Source organism: Narcine bancroftii, unplaced genomic scaffold (assembly GCF_036971445.1).
Source record: "Narcine bancroftii isolate sNarBan1 unplaced genomic scaffold, sNarBan1.hap1 Scaffold_237, whole genome shotgun sequence".
Lineage (NCBI taxonomy): Eukaryota > Metazoa > Chordata > Chondrichthyes > Torpediniformes > Narcinidae > Narcine > Narcine bancroftii.
In genome coordinates, this window is record NW_027211972.1 from 327426 (window position 1) to 344249 (window position 16824).

The 16824-nt window shown below is 54.4% G+C and overlaps 1 protein-coding gene across 1 annotated transcript; it reads right to left on the reverse strand.

The window, feature by feature from the left end:
- Window positions 1–6710: 6710 nt before the first annotated feature.
- Window positions 6711–12455, reverse strand: LOC138750711 (catenin delta-1-like; the record flags this gene model as incomplete). The annotated part of the gene is made up of 10 exons (XM_069912787.1): window positions 6711–7265; window positions 8450–8544; window positions 8643–8778; window positions 9622–9663; window positions 9783–9864; window positions 10371–10485; window positions 11350–11545; window positions 11682–11832; window positions 12091–12218; window positions 12390–12455. Coding segments are annotated over 10 exons (1436 nt in total), but the record flags the coding sequence as incomplete, so codon positions are not given.
- Window positions 12456–16824: the final 4369 nt, after the last annotated feature.

The following is a 16824-nucleotide window of genomic DNA, read 5'->3' on the forward strand; positions in this document are numbered from 1 at the left end:
CCTTTCCAACTGCTCTGTTTCCTGATTGTAGTCCTTCTTCATCTTGGCTACATAACTTATTATTTGCCCTCTGATGAACGCTTTCATTGCGTCCCATAGTATAAACATCTTTCACTGATTCCGTATTTATTTCAAAGTACATTTTAATTTGTCTTTCAATGAATTCTCTAAACTCATGCCTTTTAAGTAGCATGGAGTTTAATCTCCATCTATACATTCTTGGAGGGATGTCCTCTAACTCTATTGTCAATATCAGGGGTGAGTGGTCTGATAATATTCTAGCTTTATATTCTGTTTTTCTAACTCTGTCTTGCATGCGAGCTGATAACAGGAATAGGTCTATTCTTGAGTATGTTTTATGTCTACCCGAATAATATGAATATTCCTTTTCCTTTGGGTGTTGTTTCCTCCATATATCCAAAAGTTGCATTTCTTGCATCGATTTAATTATAAATTTGGTTACTTTGTTCTTTCTGTTAATTTTTTTCCCAGTTTTATCCATGTTTGAATCCAAATTAAGGTTGAAATCCCCTCCTATTAGTATGTTCCCTTGCGTATCTGCTATCTTCAAAAAAATATCTTGCATAAATTTTTGATCTTCTTCGTTAGGTGAATATACATTGAGTAAATTCCAAAACTCTGAATATATCTGACATTTTATCATTACATATTTCCTCTTCTATTTTAATTGGTACATTTTTACTGATTAATATAGCTACTCCTCTAGCTTTTGAATTATATGACGCTGCTGTAACATGTCCTATCCAATCTCTCTTTAATTTCTTGTGCTCCATTTCAGTTAAGTATGTTTCTTGCACGAATGCTATATAATTTTTTTCTTTTTTCAGTAAATTTAGCAGTTTCTTCCTTTTGATTTGGTTATGTATTCCGTTTATATTTAAAGTCACATAGTTCAACATAGCCATTTCATACTTTGTTTATCTTTCCTTTCCGTTTCCTCATCATCACCTTTCCTTCTTATCCATTTCAGCTTTCTTGTTTTGAACACTTTATAAGACAACATTTATAAAACATCAAACGTTTCCCTTATTTTCCTATCTAAAATTTCTTTAACCCCACTATCCCCTCCCCTTCCTGAGTTGCCCTTTATCCCTTGTCGGGCAACCACATCTCCCCTCTCCATTTGGATTTGCGAATTCACTCGCAAGCGTCAACTGATTTCACAGTGACCGTAACTCCTCCCCACCCAGCCCCCCCCCCAGAAAAGATTCTAATTTTCATATACAACAAAGGTCACTCTCTTAATTCCCTCCTTACTTCCTCTCTTCCCTTTCTTTCCCTTATTAATTCTTATCTATACTCTATATATTTTCCTTTAAATATGCATACACCCATGTACACACATATATACATACACATACACACATATATATATATCTTCTTTGGCTTGGCTTCGCGGACGAAGATTTATGGAGGGGGTAAAAAGTCCACGTCAGCTGCAGGCTCGTTTGTGGCTGACAAGTCCGATGCGGGACAGGCAGACACGATTGCAGCGGTTGCAGGGGAAAATTGGTTGGTTGGGGTTGGGTGTTGGGTTTTTCCTCCTTTGCCTTTTGTCAGTGAGGTGGGCTCTGCGGTCTTCTTCAAAGGAGGTTGCTGCCCGCCAAACTGTGAGGCGCCAAGATGCACGGTTTGAGGCGTTATCAGCCCACTGGCGGTGGTCAATGTGGCAGGCACCAAGAGATTTCTTTAGGCAGTCCTTGTACCTTTTCTTTGGTGCACCTCTGTCACGGTGGCCAGTGGAGAGCTCGCCATATAACACGATCTTGGGAAGGCGATGGTCCTCCATTCTGGAGACGTGACCCATCCAGCGCAGCTGGATCTTCAGCAGCGTGGACTCGATGCTGTCGACCTCTGCCATCTCGAGTACTTCGACGTTAGGGATGTAAGCGCTCCAATGGATGTTGAGGATGGAGCGGAGACAACGCTGGTGGAAGCGTTCTAAGAGCCGTAGGTGGTGCCGGTAGAGGACCCATGATTCGGAGCCGAACAGGAGTGTGGGTATGACAATGGCTCTGTATACGCTTATCTTTGTGAGGTTTTTCAGTTGGTTGTTTTTCCAGACTCTTTTGTGTAGTCTTCCAAAGGCGCTATTTGCCTTGGCGAGTCTGTTGTCTATCTCATTGTCGATCCTTGCATCTGATGAAATGGTGCAGCCGAGATAGGTAAACTGGTTGACCGTTTTGAGTTTTGTGTGCCCGATGGAGATGTGGGGGGGCTGATAATCATGGTGGGGAGCTGGCTGATGGAGGACCTCAGTTTTCTTCAGGCTGACTTCCAGGCCAAACATTTTGGCAGTTTCCGCAAAGCAGGACGTCAAGCGCTGAAGAGCTGGCTCTGAATGGGCAACTAAAGCGGCATCGTCTGCAAAGAGTAGTTCACGGACAAGTTTCTCTTGTGTCTTGGTGTGAGCTTGCAGGCGCCTCAGATTGAAGAGACTGCCATCCGTGCACATACATATAGTTCGTGGTCATTTTTGCTCTCGTTACATGTCTTCATCTCTCTGTCTGTCTGGTAGTTGTTCTGCAAATTTTCGTGCTTCCTCCGGATCCGAGAATAGTCTGTTTTGCTGCCCTGGAATAACTATTTTAAGTACCGCTGGGTACTTTAGCATAAATTTATATCCTTTTTTCCATAGGATCGCTTTTGCTGTATTAAACTCCTTTCTCTTCTTCAGTTCAAAACTTATGTCTGGATAGAAAAAAAATTTTTGACCTTTGTATTCCAGTGGCTTTTTGTCTTCTCTTATTTTCTTCATTGCTTTCTCCAATATATTTTCTCTTGTTGTATATCTTAGGAATTTTACTAAAATGGATCTTGGTTTTTGTTGTAGCTGTGGTTTAAGGGCTAATGTTCTATGTGCCCTTTCTATTCCCATTTCTTCCTGTAATTCTGGTCTTCCGAGGACCCTGGGGATCCAATCTTTTATAAATTCTCTTATTCTTGCCTTCTTCATCTTCCTTAAGGCCCACTATCTTTATATTATTTCTTCTATTATAATTTTCCATTATATCTATCTTCTGAGCTAACAGCTCTTGTGTCCCTTTAACTTTTTTATTAGATTCTTCTAATTTCTCTTTTAAGTCCTCTACTTCCATTTCTACGACTGTTTCTCATTCTTCCACCTTGTCCACTCTTTTTCCTATATCTGACATGACCATCTCTAATCTATTCATTTTTTCTTCTGTACTTTTAATTCTTCTTTTTATTTCACTAAATTCTTGTGATTGCCATTCTTTTACTGATTCCATATATTCTTTAAAAAAATATACCCATTGTCTTGCCTTTCCCTTCTTCTTCCATTTCTCTGTGTTCTTCTTCCTCTGGGTTGATCATCTGTTTCCTTGATTTCTTTTTACTCTCTTCTTTCTTGTTCTCATTGTTTTCTATATTCTCTTCTTACTGCTGTGCTGTGGCTGTCATTCTCAGCTGTGGATATCGACTCCTCAGCTGGTCCCCCCTCCCGTCAGTGTTTTATTTGTCATGCGCATCACGCATGCGCAGTTGCGCACTTTTGCTTGGCTCCACGAGCCATTTTTGTAGTCCCGAGCTCGGGACTTCGACTGACCTGAGGGAGCGGGCTTCTCTCTCCACAGCGGGCCTCCTCGGACAGGTAAGGCCTTCACCTTCTTCTTCCGATGTCTTTTCTTCTTCTCTTCTTCCCGTTGCTTTCAACTTTTCTTTCTTCGCTGTCATTTTCTTCCCACCTTTACTTTCACTTTATTTTAATTTTTGTGTTTGTGCCTTTGTGTTTTCTGTGTTTTTTTAAAAACTTTTCCAGAGAGGGCTGGAGTTCCCCGACTGGCCACTACTCCATCTCGTGACTCCCTCCCATCATGCATAACCTTGAGTTTATTGTGTTCTTCATAGTTCCAGAACATAACTTTTACCATACTTCATTTTTTATCTTTATGTTTAGATCCTTTTCCCACTTCTGCTTAGGTTTATAGTTTATTTCATTTTTCTTATCTTGCAGCTTAATGTACATGTTGGTTATAAATCTTTTGATTATCATTGTGTCTGTAATCACGTATTCAAAGCTGCTTCCTTCAGGTAATCTCAAGCGGTTTCCCAATTTATCCTTTAAATACACTTTCAATTGATGATATGCAGTATGGCTCCACCTCTAGCTTTTGAATTCTAGGATGCTACCATTACGTGTCCTATCCAGTCTCTCTTTAATTTATGTTCCGCTTCAGTTAGATGCATTTACTGTACAAATGCTATATCTATTTTTTCTTTCTTCAATAAATTTAGTAGCCTCTTTCTTTTAATTTGGTTATGAATTCCATTAATGTTTATAGTCATATAGTTCAACATGGCCATCTTATATCTTGCATACATCTTCTTTGCCACCTCCATCCTCCTTTACCCCATTTTCATCTCTTAGTTTTCTCTTAATACCCTTAATATACAAGACATTTAAGACATAAAGTACACCTGCAGTTCCCACATCCACTAATACCTTAACCCCAAAAGATCCCCCCTCTCTGAGTTGCCCCATACCCCTTGCCGGGCAACTCCCCTTTTCATTTGGGTTGCGATCTTGTTTGCAGCATCAACTGATTTTGCAGTGATGGCTATTCCCCCTCTACCCAGCGCTCTCCAGAAAACACTTTTTAAAATCACAAATAACCAAGCCCTCTTTTTTCCCTTCCTTCCCTTCTCTTTTCCCTCTTTAGTTCTTTACATATTCATTGTTTTTACATCTTTATATATACTTTATTGCTGTTCTTCATTCTTGTTACATCTCTTCATCTGTCCTGCAAACTTTCTGCAAATTCTTGTGCTTTCTCTGGATCTGAGAACAGTCTGTTTTGCTCTCTAGGTATAAATATTTTAAGCATGGCTGGATGTCTTAATATGAATTTGTAACCTTTTTTCCATAAAGTTGATTTTGCTGTATTAAATTCCCTCCTCCTCTTAAGAGTTCAAAATTTATGTCTGGGTAAAAAAATATTTTTTGACCCTTGTATTCCAATGGTTTATTATCGTCTCTAATTTTATTCCTTGCCCGTTCCAGCTCGTCGTATATCTCAAAAATTTTACTAGATGGATCTTGGTTTTTGATGTGTCTGTGGTTTCGGAGCTAATGCTCTGTGTGCCCTTTCGATTTCCGTTTCTTCCTGCATTTCTGTCGTTCCCAGGACCTTCGGGATCCATCCTTTTATAAATTCCTTCATGTGTGTGCCTTCTTCACCCTCCTTCAGGCCTACTATTTTTTTGTTGTTTCGCCTACTATAATTTTCCAACATATTAATTTTCTGAGATAACAACTCTTGTGCCTCTAATTTTATTGTCACTTTCTTCAAATTTTTCTGTCATTCACTTCCATTTCTACAGCCGTTTCCCACTCTTCCAAACTCTCTACTCTTTTCCCTATTTCTGTCATTACCAGTTCTAACCTTTGAATTTTATCTTCTGTTCTTTCCATTTTCCTTTTAATTGCATTAAATTCTAATGATAACCATTCTTTTAGTGATCTCATTTGTTCTTCAAAAAAGACTATATTCTGTTCATCAGTTTTACCTTTTATTTCTCTTTGTCCATCAGTTTTACCTTCTATTTCTCTATGAAGATCTTGGTCTTCTTCCGCTTCTTTTGTGTTTGTGTCTTCTTTTCTTTGTCTGTGACTCTTCTGTTTTTCCTGATGAGCTGCTTGTATCTCTTTGTCAGGCCTCTTGTTGCTGTTCCTCCCCTCCTGGGCTGCTCGTCTGTTGTGCTTCTGGATGTTGGTCTTCTTATCGATCTTCCCTCTGTCTATCTCCCACGCCTGTTTGGGGTATGGGGCACCCTCCTCTGCTGTCTTCCTTATCCTCCAGCTGAGAGCCCTGGTGTCAGGCGTCTCTCAGCTGCTCGGTCTGTGACAGCCCGTTCCTCTGCTGTGCCCCCCTCCTGCCGGTGTCCTCTTTCTCCTCTGATTGCGCACTGCGCCGTTGCACACTTTTGTTTTAATCCAAGAACCATATCTGTAGTGTACCGGCTGGTGGGTCGTGACTCTGCAGTGTAGATACTGATCTCAAGGATCGGGCGCTCGTCACCACAACGTCCTGTTCCTTCCTGCAGGTAAGGCCTTCTTCCTTCTTCTCTGGTGACTTTTTTTTTCCAGCTGTTCTTAATTTCTTTCTTGGAATCCATCCTCTTTCTCTTCTCTGTATCTTTATCTTCTATTTCTTGTACTTTATTTCTGTTGTGCTTTGTTTTTCCCGATTTTTTTTTCTATTTTCCTGGAGAGGGCTGGTTTTCCCAACTGGCCACTACTCTATCACATGACTCAACGCCAGCCAGCATCTCGACGTCCAACCACCCTGGTTCCCCCCGAACCTCCCTCCCACCTCTCCCGAGATTTATAAACTCATAGAGGGCCCGTCCGTCGAGGGCCTCTCCCCGTCCCATCTGTAACCTCCCACAATGTCCCGGACCCCTCTCCTGTCCCTTCTGTAACCTCCTGCCCTGTCACCAACCCCTCTCCCCACTCCCTGTCCTGTCTGTAACCTCCCGCACTGTCTCGCCAGAGATTTGTAGAGAACTTGCGACTCTTGACAGCCCTCAGATCCTCCTGACCACTAGAGGGAGTCAGAAGCCAGTTTGTTGCAGCTAAGGATAATTCAGCATGGATGCCTCAACAAGGTCCTGTTTGAAACGAGCCCAGATTCCTTCATCGCGATAAATCAAACATCACAGGCCGGTCCAGAATAAAGCCATTTATTACATCTTGGAGTCATGCCCTCATCACCCACCCGTCAGAAGTCAGTGCTGCCAAGTTTATATGGTCTCTGACACCCTGTCCCCACTCTCTCCTCCAAAACTGACCGAATCCTATTGGCGCCGTGTCCCAGTGTGAGAGAAAGGGGGAGGGAGGGAAGATAAAAGGTAAGGGAGGGAAGGGGGGAGAAAGGGGGAGGGAGGGAAGAGAAAGGGAAGGGGGTGAGAGAAAGGGCAGGCAGAGAGGGAACAACTCCATTCAGTGCCTCCTTTCCCCTGCGGAGACCCCGTGAGAATGGGAGAGGAGAGGAGGTTTCCCGACCCTTTCACCCCCCCCACCCCCGCTCTCCTTTCATTCCAACCTGTCATATATCTGTATATTTCTATATAAAACCCTCCCACCCGTCCCATAACAAGGTCCTGGTGAATCAAAGGCCACCCACGGTTCCCGGGGAGGCGACGGCCAGCGAGACGATTAATTAACCGCCAGTTCCGGCTTCGGACCCTCTGCCTGCGCCCGAGACGTCTCGTCCCTCCTGCTAGCGAGAGAGATCTGGGTGAGAGGGGGGCAGGCGCGGGGCTACGGGCGGAAACGAAGGGCTCCGGACAATTGGGGGGTCGGCCAGCGAGTGCAGGGGGAGCGAGATGGGGGGAGGGGTGGAGGAGAGAGAGGGTACAATCCCATCCTGCACCCTTTTCCCCCTGTGGAGACCCCGTGGGAAAGGGAGAGGAGGGGAGGTTCCCTGACCCCTTCGCCTCCCCCACCCTTCGATCTCCTTTAATTCCAAGCCGTCATATATCTGTATATTTGTATATAAATCCCCCCACCCATCCTGTAACAGGGTCCTAGTGAATCAAAGGGTGCCCGCGGTTCCCGGAGGTGGCGACAGCCAGCAAGACGATTAGTTAACTGTCAGTTCCGGCTTCAGACCCTCTGCCTGCGCCCGAGACGTCTTGTACCCCCTGCCAGCGAGAGAGATCGGGGTGAGAGAGGGACAGGCGTGGGGTAACGGGCGAAGACGGAGGGGTCCAGATCCTCGGGGGGGGTGGCCAGCAGATGCAGGGGAAAACGACAATGGGGGGAGGGGTGGGGGAGAGGGAGAGAGACGAGGAGAGAGGGGGGGAGCTCGCTCCTGGAACACATACCCTGCAAGTGGATGAGAGACCTGCTGCCGTGTTTAATCCTGGTAGATGTAGGGAGGGGGGAGAGGGAGAGAAAGGGGGAGGGAGAGGGGTGAGAGAGGGGGGTAAACACATACCCTGCAGCTGGATGAGAGACCTGCCACCGTGTTTAATCCTGGTAGATATAGGGAGGGGAGAGGGAGGGAGAGAGGTAGGGGGAGAGGAGGAGAGAGTCGAGAGAGAGAGGGGGGTAAACACGCTCTGTGAACACATACCCTGCAGGTGGGCGAGAGACCTGCTGTCCTGTTTAATCCTGGTAGATGTAGGTAGGGGGGGAGAGGAGAGGGGGAGGAGAACTCATTCCATGAACATACACTGCAGGTGGATGAGGGACCTGCTGCCGTGTTTAATCTTGATCGATGTAGGGAGGGGGAAGAGAGTGGAGAGAGAGGGAGGGGGGAGAGTGAGGGAATGGGGAGAGAGAGGGAGGGGGGAGAGAGGGAGAGGGGGAGAGAGTGAGAGGGGGAGAGAGTGAGAGGGGGGTAGAGAGAGGGAGAGAGAAGGGAAGAGAGTGGGGGAAACTCGCTCCGTAAACACATACCATGCAGGTAGACGAGAGATCTGCTGCCTTGTTTAACCCTGGTAGATATAGGCAGGGCCCCCGAGGTCAGTGTGAGTTGGCTTCCCGAACTGATCCTGATGAGGAGAGGAGGCCAATGATTAGTGGGTGAATCAGCCCCACAGCAGGGTGTCTGGGTCTCTCTCCCCACCCCCCTCTCCCCCTCAGGACTCACCGGAGTTTCCCAGCCCAAAGATTCGCCAGTGTCATCGTGAGTGTTGGTTGGGTCCCTGTTGTCGACAGTGTTGTAGCTGTCTGCACAGTGGCAGTGGCGGGGTGGGGGGAGAAGATCAGCAGAGGAGATTCAAGCACTGGGAGGGAGAGAGGAGGAGGGGGTAGGAAGAGGGGGAGGGAGGGGTGAGAGTGGGGGTGGGGGAAGGAGAGTGGTAGGGAAGAGGGTGAGGAGGGAGAAAGGGTGGAGGGCGAGGGGGAGATGGTGTACTGAGAGGGGGAAGGAGAGAGGGGGTGGGGAGGGAGAGAGGTAGGGAGAGGGGGTGGGGAGGGCGAGGTAGGGGAGAGGGTGGAGGGAGGGGGTGGGGGAGGGAGAGGGGTGGGGAGAGTGTGAAGAGGGAGAGAAAGTGGGGGAGGGGGAGAGGGTGCAGTGAGAGGGGGAGGGAGAGAGGGGTAGGGGAGAGGGTGGAGGGAGAGGGGAAGGAGGGGGAAGAGGGTGGAGGGAGGGCATGAGAGAAGTGGAGAGGAGCAGGGGAGAGGGTGGAAGGAGAGAGAGAGGGAGGGGGAGGTGGAGGGAGGGGGAGGAAGAGGAGAGAGAGAGAGGGGAGGGATGAGGTGATGGGGAGGGAAAGGGGTAGGGGAGAGGGAGGGAGGGGGTGAGAGAGGGGGTGGGGAAGGGAGAGTGTGAGGATGGAGAGAGGGTGGGGGATGAGGGGGGAGGGTGCAGTGAGGGGGAGGGAGGGGTAGGGGAGAGGGAGCAGGGGGAAGAAGGTGGAGGGAAGGGGTGAAAGGGGTTGGGGAGGGACAGGGGTGGGGAGAGTGTGAGGAGGGAGAAAGGGTGGGGAGGAGGGGAGAGGGTGCACTGAGAGGGGGAGGGAGGGGGAAGAGGTTGGAGGGAGGTGAGGAAGGGAGAGAATGGAGGGAGAGAGGGGGGAGGGAGGAGAGGGTGGATTGAGAGTGTGGAGGGGAGGGTGATATCCTACCTGGTCCCATGTCATTCATTGGGATCATCTCTCGTTTGTCACCTGCATTGGGAGGGGTGGGAGAGAGAAGTGGGGGGAGGAGGGGGGGGAAGTTAGTTCTTGGAAAGATCCTTCTCCACCTGCCCACCTCGACGGCCGGCCCACCCTCACGACCCTCTCACCTGCTCGCTGAGACTTATCAATGAGTGGAAGGGTTGAGTCGTCGAAGGCGCTCTCCGTAGGATTCTGGGTTGACGACAGATGCTGGGGGTATCCGGGGCGGGGGGTTGGGGTGGGGGGTGAAGGAAACGAGAGAAAGAGAGGGTTCTTCAGTGATATCGAAGCTCCCCGCCATCCACTGTGTCGCCATCCATACCCCCGAGGTCCATCCGTCTCTTGATGCTCCCCGCTGTTCACCGTGTCCCCACCCTCGTACCCCAAGGACCATCCATCTCTCAATGCACCTCACCGTTCACCGAGTCCCCACCCTTTGCCCCGAGGTCCGTCCATCTCCCGACCCTCCCCGCCATTCACCGTGTCCCCGCCCTCGTACCCCGAGGTCCATCCATCTCTCAATGCATCCCGCCGTTCACTATGTTCCCACCCTCGTGCCCTGAGGTTTGTCCATCTCCCGATACTCCCCGCTACTCACCGTGTCCCCACCCTTGTGCCCCGAGGTCCGTCCATTTCCTGACACTCCCTACCATTCACCGTGTCCCCACCCTCGTTCCCCGATGTCCGTCCATCTCTCAAAGCTCCCTGGGACACACCTGGAAATCTGCCTTCTTCCAGCCATCGTTCTGGAGAGGTTTCCGAAGCTCACGGTGATGCCACAGTGTCTGCAGGACGGCAGACGAGGCCTTCATCTCGCGATCTGAATGGGTGCTGGGTGGGAAGGTAAACACACGGAGGGCTGGGGGTCAGACTGGAGTGGGGAGGGGGGAGTGACAGAGACAGGCAGGGGTGTAGGGGACCAGAGGGGGTGACAGAGACAGGGAGGGGTGTTGGGGACCGGAGGGGGTGACAGAGACAGGGAGGGGTGACAGAGACAGGCAGGGGTGTAGGGGACCAGAGGGGGTGACAGAGACAGGGAGGGGTGTCGGGGACCGGAGGGGGTGACGGAGACAGGGAGGGGTGTAGGAAATGGGAGGGGTGTAGGAAATGGGAGGGGGTTACACTGACAGGGAGGGGTGTAGGGATGGGAGGGGGTTACACAGACAGGGTGGAGGGGATGGGAGTGGGTTACACAGACAGGGAGGGGTGTAGGAGACCGGAGGGGGTTACAAAGACAGGAAGGGTTGTTGGAGACAGGGGTGGGTTGCACAGATAGGGAGTTGTGCTGGAGACCGGAGGGGGTTACAGAGATAGGGAGAGGTGTTGGGGACCAAAGAGAGTGATGGAGACGAGGAGGGGAGTCGGTGGACTGGAGGGGGTTACAGAGACAGGGATGGGTGTTGGGGACCGGAGGGGGTGAGAGAGACAGGGAGGGGTGTTGGGGACAGGGGTGGGTTGCACAGACAGGAAGGGGTGTTGGGGACCGGAGGGGGTTACAGAGACAGGGAGGAGTGTCGGGGACCAGAGGAGGTGATGGAGAAGGGGAGGGGTGTCAGGGACCAGAGTGGGTTACAGAGAAAGGGAGGGGTGTCAGGGACTGGAGCTGGTGATGGAGATGGGGAGGGGAGTCGGGAGACCAGAGGGGTGATGGAGAAGGGGAGGGGTGTCAGGATGGTGGAGACAGGGGAAACTCACCCAGACCGGATGATCCCGACCAGTCTCTCCACTCCCTGCTGTTCTCTCAGCCGACGAGCGGCTTCCACGTTGTCCACCAACAGTTCGTTGAGGGTCTGCAGGACGGAGACAACCGTGTCTTCCGCAAGGCTCTTGGACCCCTTCCCCTGAGCCATGGAGGGCAGGGCGTGGATTAGATTGAGCATGGCGTGCTTCCCTGTTGAGGGGAAGGTGGGGGGGGGGGGGAAAGAGGGAAGGAGAGAGAAGGGGGGAGGGAGAGGAAGAGAGGTGAGAGGTCAAATTCATGTGAGACTCTCCTCTCTTTCTCCCCCCTCCCTCTCCCCATCACGTACCGATCAGTTCTTTGTTCCGCTCATCGAGCGCGAGATTTCTTAGCGCCCCGGACACCGCCTTCACTACGCGATCATTGTCGTGCATGAGTCGCTCTGCGATGTTGGACAGTCCCTTCTCCTGTCGAACTGCTGCCCGAATGTATCGACCGTACTGTTGGCAGGAGAGAACGAGGGATTTACAGGGAGGGTTGTAGGAGACAGGAGTGTGTTACAGTGATACAGAGGGGTGTTGGGGACCAGAGGGGGTTATGGAGACAAGGAGGGGTGTCATGGAGCAGAGGGGGTTACAGATACAGGGAGGGGTGTGGAGACCGGAGGAGGTTACAGAGACAGGGAGGGGTGTCGGGGACTGCAGGGGGTAATAGAGACAGGGAGGGGTGTTGGGACGGAGGGGTGGACTGGTTCTCACCATCCAGCGACCGGCGCAGAGGTTCTGTATAGCTCCAGCCGCTGCCTCTAACACGGCCGGGTTGGAACATTCCCGGATCAGTGACAGGTACAGACGAACCACCTCAGGTTGGTAAAGGAGCTCATACCCTGGGGACGCACAGAATTATCAGGGGGATGTCTCAGGTATCCTCTCTCCCCCACTATCCCCCTCCCTCTCCCCATTTCTCACCCCCTCTCTCCCCCCCTCCCTCTCTCTCCCTCCTCTGCCTCCCCCCTCTCTATTCCTCTCACCCTCACTCTCCTCTCTCCCCGCCTCACCTTTTGCCGGTGTGCTTCTCCTTGGGATTTCTACGTCCACTGAGGCTCCTTCGTTCACTTTCTTCCCTGTGAGAATCGACAAGGTGGGGATCCCCGTCGCTTTCACATCCCAGGCCCAAACCCTGTCTTTTCCCCTGCCCGCCCACCCAGTCTGTCTTTGCAGCGCACCCCCTCCCCTTGGAGTAGGAGACCCCGCATTCGGCCCCTCTCCCCGTCCATTCAATGCGTCCCAGCACCATCCCCGCATCCCCGCTGGGAGACTTGTCAGAGAGGAATTCAGATGCAAACAGGCCTCGTGCCCCCACCACCCCCACCCTACTACCGACGCCGCTGCGTCAGCCGACGTGCCACAAATCAGTCTCTCTCTTTTTCGCTGACATCTCCCCACAACGCGCCCCATATCTCCCTCCTCCCATCGGACCCACATACGTCCCTGTGCGTCGAGGGCTTACCTCTCGAAAACCAATCCTCTGGCGAACATCAAGAGGTGGGACAGGAGACGGGAGGGGTGAGAGAGAGAGATGGGGCGAGTGAGAGATGGGAAGATTGAGAGTCGGGGAGGGTGTGACTCGGGGTGAGAGGGAGACAGCGTGAGGGAGAGACGGGGAGAGGGAGAGACGGGGAGAGGGAGAGACGGGGAGAGGGAGAGGAGAGACGGGGAGAGGGAGAGACGGGGAGAGGGAGTGACGGGGAGAGGGAGTGACGGGGAGAGGGAGTGACGGGGAGAGGGAGTGACGGGGAGAGGGAGTGACGGGGAGAGGGAGTGACGGGGAGAGGGAGTGACGGGGAGAGGGAGTGACGGGGAGAGGGAGTGACGGGGAGAGGGAGTGACGGGGAGAGGGAGTGACGGGGAGAGGGAGTGACGGGGAGAGGGAGTGACGGGGAGAGGGAGTGACGGGGAGAGGGAGTGACGGGGAGAGGGAGTGACGGGGAGAGGGAGTGACGGGGAGAGGGAGTGACGGGGAGAGGGAGTGACGGGGAGAGGGAGTGACGGGGAGAGGGAGTGACGGGGAGAGGGAGTGACGGGGAGAGGGAGTGACGGGGAGAGGGAGTGACGGGGAGAGGGAGTGACGGGGAGAGGGAGTGACGGGGAGAGGGAGTGACGGGGAGAGGGAGTGACGGGGAGAGGGAGTGACGGGGAGAGGGAGTGACGGGGAGAGGGAGTGACGGGGAGAGGGAGTGACGGGGAGAGGGAGTGACGGGGAGAGGGAGTGACGGGGAGAGGGAGTGACGGGGAGAGGGAGTGACGGGGAGAGGGAGTGACGGGGAGAGGGAGTGACGGGGAGAGGGAGTGACGGGGAGAGGGAGTGACGGGGAGAGGGAGTGACGGGGAGAGGGAGTGACGGGGAGAGGGAGTGACGGGGAGAGGGAGTGACGGGGAGAGGGAGTGACGGGGAGAGGGAGTGACGGGGAGAGGGAGTGACGGGGAGAGGGAGTGACGGGGAGAGGGAGTGACGGGGAGAGGGAGTGACGGGGAGAGGGAGTGACGGGGAGAGGGAGTGACGGGGAGAGGGAGTGACGGGGAGAGGGAGTGACGGGGAGAGGGAGTGACGGGGAGAGGGAGTGACGGGGAGAGGGAGTGACGGGGAGAGGGAGTGACGGGGAGAGGGAGTGACGGGGAGAGGGAGTGACGGGGAGAGGGCGTGACGGGGAGAGGGAGTGACGGGGAGAGGGAGTGACGGGGAGAGGGAGTGACGGGGAGAGGGAGTGACGGGGAGAGGGAGTGACGGGGAGAGGGAGTGACGGGGAGAGGGAGTGACGGGGAGAGGGAGTGACGGGGAGAGGGAGTGACGGGGAGAGGGAGTGACGGGGAGAGGGAGTGACGGGGAGAGGGAGTGACGGGGAGAGGGAGTGACGGGGAGAGGGAGTGACGGGGAGAGGGAGTGACGGGGAGAGGGAGTGACGGGGAGAGGGAGTGACGGGGAGAGTGAGTGAGTGACGGGGAGAGTGAGTGAGTGACGGGGAGAGTGAGTGAGTGACGGGGAGAGTGAGTGAGTGACGGGGAGAGTGAGTGAGTGACGGGGAGAGTGAGTGAGTGACGGGGAGAGTGAGTGAGTGACGGGGAGAGTGAGTGAGTGACGGGGAGAGTGAGTGAGTGACGGGGAGAGTGAGTGAGTGACGGGGAGAGTGAGTGAGTGACGGGGAGAGTGAGTGACGGGGAGAGTGAGTGACGGGGAGAGTGAGTGACGGGGAGAGTGAGTGACGGGGAGAGTGAGTGACGGGGAGAGTGAGTGACGGGCAGAGTGAGTGACGGGCAGAGTGAGTGACGGGCAGAGTGAGTGACGGGCAGAGTGAGTGACGGGCAGAGTGAGTGACGGGGAGAGTGAGTGACGGGGAGAGTGAGTGACGGGCAGAGTGAGTGACGGGGAGAGTGAGTGACGGGGAGAGTGAGTGACGGGGAGAGTGAGTGACGGGGAGAGTGAGTGACGGGGAGAGTGAGTGACGGGGAGAGTGAGTGACGGGGAGAGTGAGTGACGGGGAGAGTGAGTGACGGGGAGAGTGAGTGACGGGGAGAGTGAGTGACGGGGAGAGTGAGTGACGGGGAGAGTGAGTGACGGGGAGAGTGAGTGACGGGGAGAGTGAGTGACGGGGTGAAGGAGTGACGGGGAGAGGGAGAGATGGGGAGACTGAGACATTGTGAGTGTGAGAGATGGAGAGAAAAAGGAGGGTGAGCGACGGGGAGGGTGAGCGACGGGGAGGGTGAGCGACGGGGAGGGTGAGCGACGGGGAGGGTGAGCGACGGGGAGGGTGAGCGACGGGGAGGGTGAGCGACGGGGAGGGTGAGCGACGGGGAGGGTGAGCGACGGGGAGGGTGAGCGACGGGGAGGGTGAGCGACGGGGAGGGTGAGCGACGGGGAGGGTGAGCGACGGGGAGGGTGAGCGACGGGGAGGGTGAGCGACGGGGAGGGTGAGCGACGGGGAGGGTGAGCGACGGGGAGGGTGAGCGACGGGGAGGGTGAGCGACGGGGAGGGTGAGCGACGGGGAGGGTGAGCGACGGGGAGGGTGAGCGACGGGGAGGGTGAGCGACGGGGAGGGTGAGCGACGGGGAGGGTGAGCGACGGGGAGGGTGAGCGACGGGGAGGGTGAGCGACGGGGAGGGTGAGCGACGGGGAGGGTGAGCGACGGGGAGGGTGAGCGACGGGGAGGGTGAGCGACGGGGAGGGTGAGCGACGGGGAGGGTGAGCGACGGGGAGGGTGAGCGACGGGGAGGGTGAGCGACGGGGAGGGTGAGCGACGGGGAGGGTGAGCGACGGGGAGGGTGAGCGACGGGGAGGGTGAGCGACGGGGAGGGTGAGCGACGGGGAGGGTGAGCGACGGGGAGGGTGAGCGACGGGGAGGGTGAGCGACGGGGAGGGTGAGCGACGGGGAGGGTGAGCGACGGGGAGGGTGAGCGACGGGGAGGGTGAGCGACGGGGAGGGTGAGCGACGGGGAGGGTGAGCGACGGGGAGGGTGAGCGACGGGGAGGGTGAGCGACGGGGAGGGTGAGCGACGGGGAGGGTGAGCGACGGGGAGGGTGAGATGGGCAGAGGGAGAGATGGGCAGAGGGAGAGATGGGCAGAGGGAGAGATGGGCAGAGGGAGAGATGGGCAGAGGGAGAGATGGGCTGAGGGAGAGATGGGCAGAGGGAGAGATGGGCAGAGGGAGAGATGGGCAGAGGGAGAGATGGGCAGAGGGAGAGATGGGCAGAGGGAGAGATGGGCAGAGGGAGAGATGGGCAGAGCGAGAGATGGGCAGAGGGAGAGATGGAGAGGGATGGGGAGAGGGAGTGAGGAGGAGAGGGAGAGACGGGGAGAGGGAGAGACGGGGAGAGGGAAAGACGGGGAGAGGGAGACGGGGAGAGAGAGACGGGGAGAGAGAGACGGAGAGAGGGAGAGACGGAGAGAGGGAGAGACGGGGAGAGGGAGAGACGGGGAGAGGGAGAGACGGGGAGAGGGAGAGACGGGGAGAGGGAGAGACGGGGAGAGGGAGAGACGGGGAGAGGGAGAGACGGGGAGAGGGAGAGACGGGGAGAGGGAGAGACGGGGAGAGGGAGAGACGGGGAGAGTGAGTGACGGGGAGAGGGAGTGACGGGGAGAGTGAGTGACGGGGAGAGTGAGTGACGGGGTGAGTGAGTGACGGGGAGAGTGAGTGACGGGGAGAGTGAGTGACGGGGAGAGTGAGTGACGGGGAGAGTGAGTGACGGGGAGAGTGAGTGACGGGGAGAGTGAGTGACGGGGAGAGTGAGTGACGGGGAGAGTGAGTGACGGGGAGAGTGAGTGACGGGGAGAGTGAGAGACGGGGTGAAGGAGTGACGGGGAGAGGGAGAGATGGGGAGACTGAGACATTGTGAGTGTGAGAGATGGAGAGAAAAAGGAGGGTGAGCGACGGGGAGGGTGAGCGACGGGGAGGGTGAGCGACGGGGAGGGTGAGCGACGGGGAGGGTGAGCGACGGG